Here is a 6,000-nt window from a genome sequence, read left to right as displayed (position 1 = left end):
TATCATATACACCCAACAATCAAACATCCAACCTTGTAACCCATTCATGCCAGACATCCAACCTCAAAAATCAAGAATCAAACCTTACCCACCAACAACCATATGCAGCCAACACAATAGTCTATAGCTCAGATGATTCATACAATTCATGCCATCGTAGCCTCCCCACCCACCAATGACCACCCAAACATCCCATCACCACAACACCCAACCATTATTTGACTATAATACACCCTAGGAACCATTGATTCATTTTCAAACCGATTCAATGTCCCAATTCGGGCAACCATATCGTCCACAATTCACCCAACCACGTCGATCAAACTACGAAAACATGTGTATCAAACTCAATTACGGAAGCACCGTTGGCGAGAACCCCCTAAACTATTGGGGACAAATGATGACACATCTATCAAATATCGATGGACCTTCCACCGAACCTTCACATCAGTCACCATTGAATCATGTCAGCACTCAAAGATCCCAAACACTTCGGAAAATCGTGGGAGACCTCGAAGACAAACTAATGCACCTGGATGTGGAACAAGGGGGCGTTTCAATCGTGCGAGTAATTGAAATTCTTGTTAATTCCGTGTTACTTTTAATTATAACATAAATATAATTTTAATTTTCAATTTTTTTTAAATTTATTTATAAAATTAATATTTAAATTAAAAAAAATTAAAGGTGCATGCGCTATATGCATTGACGCATATATTATGTAGTGTATGCATGCGCCAATGCATGTGGCACCAAGGCATATATGTGGCGCCTAGAAGCATTGATTTTGCATACATGCGTCAAGGATAATGGCGCCTCCTCTCTAATTTATTGCATGCGCTAGTTCAACTGGCGCATCAGTTTAAAATAGTCGTCATTTTTGTTTTTTTTTGAAAAAATATTATTTATGAATTAAAATTAAAAATAATGATTATTTTAAAAAAATATTCGAGAAAAGAACGATGGAACAAATTACATTAATTTTTTATTAAAATTATTTACACATGCAGACTAAAATACCAAATTTGATTAGCTTTATTATCTTAGATCCGGTCCCGCCCGATACAGTGACCGGTCCGATGTTAATAGTTTTGGACAAAAAATCGACCCGGTTTTTCACGACTATAAATCACGAAACTTCTAGAGCCTGACTTTTCTTCATCAAGTTGAATTAACAAATAACCACCGTTTTCGCTGTGTCTGTGGATCATTTTGTTCAATGGCAATGAAATCGGCACTGAGTCGAGGAATCGTGACTCGTTCAATGGACTCAACATCTCGTGGAGCTTTCACTCGTTTCTTCAGCAACAAAGGTAAGGTTCTCAGCGAGGAAGAACAGGCCAAAGAAAACGTCTACATCCAGGTAGTTCATTTTCCCTTTTTCTTCATATGTTTTGGATTCAATCGGTGATTTCTTTGATCTCAGATTTGAAACGGTTGAATCGTTTTTCTGTGATTGCAGAAATGGGAGAGGGAGAGATTGGAGAAACAGAAGCAAGAGGCTGAGAAGGCTAAGGCGGAGAGAGCCAAAGAGACTGCTGATAACAAGGTGTGTGATTTTGTTTTTTGGTTATTGATTTGAATTTTCGTTTAGGCATATTGTATTGGATTAAAGCCTGGTTAGTGGAGTTTTGATTTTGTGTAATTATTGTTATAAGAGATTTGTCGGTGCTATGGCAGATATACATTGTGGTTTTTGGACTCTCCACAATGGTAAATTTCGTATTGCTTATTTTTCCGCCATAATCCACTATAATCCACCATTGACCACCACCACCTGCCATTAACAACACTGTCCAATTTAGTGGGACACTGTGGGATATGAATTTGTTGTTGTTGTTGCTGCTCAACCACTTTTTAGCTTTCTGAAATTTTTGGCCTAGCTGAATTTTTTTTTTCATTTTGCCAAGGGATGAACTTAAACATATTTGCTCTTAACTAGGCATATTTCGTTTTGCAAGTCATCACATGATTCAGGAATCCATAGTTGTGTGTTACGGAGATGAGTTTGTTGTTTAGACATTAGCTAGCTAGGAACACAGTCTTCTACAGGTGGCTTTAGCTTCCGGTGAAACAAAGAATTTATCCCTATCCCCAATTTCAAAGGAATTGAAATATCCTCTAATAATAGAGTGAAACTAGAAAGGGAATTGGAATGCCGGGGCTAGTGTAATGATAATAGTAATAATTTATTGATAATATTGTCTAAAACAGAACTTTTTTTTTAGAATTTTTAGAAAGTAATGAATTCACAAGGCTACTGGTCTGTCTTTAAAAAGTTGGTCAAATCACTAAGAGTGTTCCTGATGATCCTTTTTCACAGTGTTATTCTTCTTTTATTTTGGCTTCAAACTCCAAGTTGTTATCCTTGGGTTTTGTTTTTTTAGTTAAGGAATTTTTTAAAAACTATTGCGATCTAGTGCAAGTGGTTGGTGTTCATTGTGCGTGACTGTTGTGTACTTCGGGTACCGAGTTCATTTCCTACTCTTAAAAAAATTGTAACATAAACTTTTGAATTCTTATTGCATTAGATGTTATTTCCAAATAACAAGGATGGGAGAATAGGGAGGGGACGGTAATGAAAGCAAAGAAGAAGGGATGTTAGACTCGGTGTTAGTAAGCTATAGACCCTTTATTTTTTTTCTTTCTGGAGAATGCGAGGCAGGTAGTCTAATACCTCTTTTACGCTATAAACAACGAAATATTTACATAAAGAGTTTAGCTCTTACGTTAATCTCTCCATGATTTTACTTTCAATTCAAAGCCATGTTTAATGAAATAATATACCCTTCAAGAACTGCATCCGAACTCTTCACTCTTAAAATGTTGATTTCTGATACTGATATTTTCTTGTTAATTAATGTATGTTTTTAGTACATATTATGGTTATAATTTCAGTTTGCTGTGAATCAAAGGGTCCGTTACAAATTGTTTCTTGCATCTGCCTCCCAAGCGTAGCAAGGGGATGGTTGAATCTTCCATCAAGTTCATGTTTTGTCATATCTCATATTGATTCAATTCAATAATCAGATTGAATATTGAAAATTTTAGAGTTATTTTATTGCTTTCGGTTTTGCAGCAATTTAGTGATGTCTAAATTTTGGTCTCTTCGGTTATCTGTGTATGGCTTCATCATCAATTTAACATTTTCCTCTATTTTTTTTGGCTGTAGAAATCTGACGGGACTCAAAAGAGTTGATTTTATCGGTCATGCTAGCCATGACATGAAGGTCAGTTGTGGAAAGTAATCATGGGGAATAAAACAGCATTGACTCTTAGTGAAGTATTGTCTCTGTATAGATGGTGTGTTTCTGGTTATTTGTAGTTTCTTTAATGGTGATGGATGAGACCATGTTGCATCCAGCAAGTTTGGTACATTATGGTTTTTGTTGTAATCCTTCTTTATGAAGTTTGGTACATTATGTTTCGTAATCATAAGCTAGTTTCCCGTTAGAAAATTCCGATTGGATCTTTTTACCGGGTTTCTTGTTTTCATGCCTGCATTAGAATGAATGCTTGAAATCACACAAGCTCTTTCACACGTTACAAATAAATTCTTCTATCTTTCATCCATTCGTTGTATGGAAACAAAAACAGGGTTTGGAATTTTGATTAAAACAAAATGAACATTGGAAAATAAATGAGTTTGGGATTTTGATATGTGATGTTAGATGCATCGATCAATCTCAGCTTTAGAATTTGATTTTGAGAATAAATTTTCTGTTTCGTTAGCTATGTTTCTATTTTAAATGAGTGTATTTATTTATTTGTTTATAACTTTTCTAGTAATATACACAACGAGGTCTAGTTTTGTTGATGGTGGTAGATTGATTGCATGGACAAGAATGATGATAGTGTTTTTTTATAATGAGTTGAAGGTGAATCTTGTTCTCTTTTTTACTGTTACGAAGATGAATCTTCAAGAAAGATGAATTAAGATGAATAATATTCAACTTATTCAGTAATTATTAATACTTTTATTTAATTATTTTGATATAACATGTTGATATGGATGCTATTAACGTAATTCTTCTATTTCAAGTAGGATAGAGAAGAGTTTAGGTCAATGGTTACATTTAGGCATAAAAACAAATAAAAAGGGAAGCATGTTAAATGAGGTTATGTAAGTGATACAAATAGTATTGTTAGCATGAAAGACTGTGGGCTAAAAAGAAACAATTCATCTTAGCGTGTGTAAACAATGCAAATGAAATCAACTAAGAACATATCTAAGAACATATGGAAGTTCTGAATAATGAATACATATTAAAATGTCCTGTCATGATGAAACAATGTGTTTGGATTATCTGTCACTAATCGGGTTGGTTAAAGATGAATAACCTACACATGACATTTTATTGAGATGTTATTCTTGAGACTTGAGACTTTTATGGTGGCAGACTTTGAATTTGGTTTTTCACACATGTTTTGATCATGCCTATTTGATAGCAATTATATTTTTCTTTTTCTTGCTTCCTGTTTTCAAGCACATTCAGTGTTCTTTCATTAACATAGACTTTTAAAGTGAATGTACTTTTTTCTAAATCAATATTGCATCGACTTGTAAGGCAGAACATTCAAACAATAATTAGAGGTATCTCTTCATCTTCAGGCATGTCACGATCACAAAATCAACTGGAAAGCTAAATTTTTCTATTTTAACCAGCACATATTCCGCTATCCCATATGGATGTTTTGTGGATTTTAAATTCATACGTGTATCATTGAATTTTCTAATACCAAGCTTCTTATAGATTGACAATGGCATCAATTTCACACTAACTCCTAAATCAATTATAACCTTCTTGAAAGTTCTGTCTTCTATAGTGCATGGAAACATAAATGATCCAGGATCTTTCGTTTGATAGGGATTGTCCTACCTTGTGATACTGCACTACACTTCTCAGTTAAGATTATTGTCTCATCTTCTAATGTTCTCTTTTTAGAAATTGTATCTTTAATGAATTGTTGGTATATGGGCATTTGCTCGAGCGTTTAAAAAAAAGGAATGTTGATCTCTAACTTTCTGAACATTTAAAGAAATTTCGCGAAAATTTTCTCGTTTTGATCCTTCTTTTTCACCCTTTAAGGATAATGTAGTCTAATCACCAGCTTGGTCTCATTCTTATTTTTCTCTTCAATTTGACTTTTGGGGAACATAACTTCTTTAGGTTCTTGTTCTCATTCACTTCTAGATCCACCTCTATAAAATGACCATCCTTTGTTGCCTTCTCTTCTTCATCTTCAACAACCTTCTGAATTCTTATTGTGACAACAATAATATTGATATGATCTATGGAATTTGTGAAAGTGATTCTCAAAGTACTTCTTTGTACTTGCTGTGAAACATGTAGTTCTTTTTTAATCACTCCCCTTTTTAATCTTTGTGGATAAGGCAATATGATTTTTGACTTAGGATGTTTTTCTTTTTGAGCTATGGTAGTAACATCATTGACACTCTCATGATTTCTAAGATTACCGGTGGTATTGCTTGGGAGAGTACTTTGAACTTGTTGTGAAAGTTGTTGAGCTATCTATCCTACCTGAACCTCTAGATTTTTGATAGATAATGTAGTCTTCCTTAGATTATTCATGGTAACTTCCCGAAATTGGGCATTCCGGGCAGTAGTGTTTATGAGGTTATTCCTTGTCTTTTCTTAGAATTAGGCATTTTGAGCAGTAATATTTTGAAGAGCTATCTCCCAACCTGCTTTCTTTAGGACTAGTTATTATTGTTGATATTGTTGTTGATTCTGATATTGCATTGGCCCTTGCTGATATTTCTAGGAAAAGTTTGGATGATTTTTCCACCCTAGATTATACATGTTGGAATAAAGATTCTTTTGATTGAGGTGATTTACTTGCTCTACTTGTGGTAGATGTGCTATACAATACATATCAAAATGATAATGTAGTCTAATCACCAGCTTGGTCTCATTCTTATTTTTCTCTTCAATTTGATTTTTGGAGAACATAACTTCTTTAGGTTCTTGTTCTCAT

General features: G+C 34.1%; 1 protein-coding gene across 1 annotated transcript; it reads left to right on the top strand.

The window, feature by feature from the left end:
- The first annotated feature begins 1,123 nt into the window (after positions 1-1,123).
- LOC127091070 (uncharacterized protein At2g27730, mitochondrial) lies at positions 1,124-3,493 on the top strand. The gene is made up of 3 exons (XM_051029589.1): positions 1,124-1,363; positions 1,463-1,549; positions 3,173-3,493. The coding sequence occupies exons 1-3, from the start codon at positions 1,220-1,222 to the stop codon at positions 3,197-3,199; spliced, it is 258 nt and encodes an 85-aa protein (XP_050885546.1). The 5' UTR covers positions 1,124-1,219; the 3' UTR covers positions 3,200-3,493.
- Positions 3,494-6,000: the final 2,507 nt, after the last annotated feature.

Source organism: Lathyrus oleraceus, chromosome 6, assembly GCF_024323335.1.
Source record: "Lathyrus oleraceus cultivar Zhongwan6 chromosome 6, CAAS_Psat_ZW6_1.0, whole genome shotgun sequence".
Taxonomy (NCBI): domain Eukaryota; kingdom Viridiplantae; phylum Streptophyta; class Magnoliopsida; order Fabales; family Fabaceae; genus Lathyrus; species Lathyrus oleraceus.
The sequence above is the reverse complement of the archived record's forward strand: the minus strand, read 5'-3'. Positions and strand labels throughout refer to the sequence as shown.

What these genes read in the sequence shown, in the direction of transcription:
- LOC127091070 (XM_051029589.1), top strand. Translation starts at nt 1,220, where the DNA reads ATGGCAATGAAATCGGCACTGAGTCGAGGAATCGTGACTCGTTCAATG. An exon ending in AAGAAAACGTCTACATCCAG is followed by an intron (nt 1,364 to 1,462) that starts GTAGTTCATTTT and finishes CTGTGATTGCAG; the next exon opens with AAATGGGAGAGGGAGAGATT. An exon ending in AAGAGACTGCTGATAACAAG is followed by an intron (nt 1,550 to 3,172) that starts GTGTGTGATTTT and finishes TTTTGGCTGTAG; the next exon opens with AAATCTGACGGGACTCAAAA.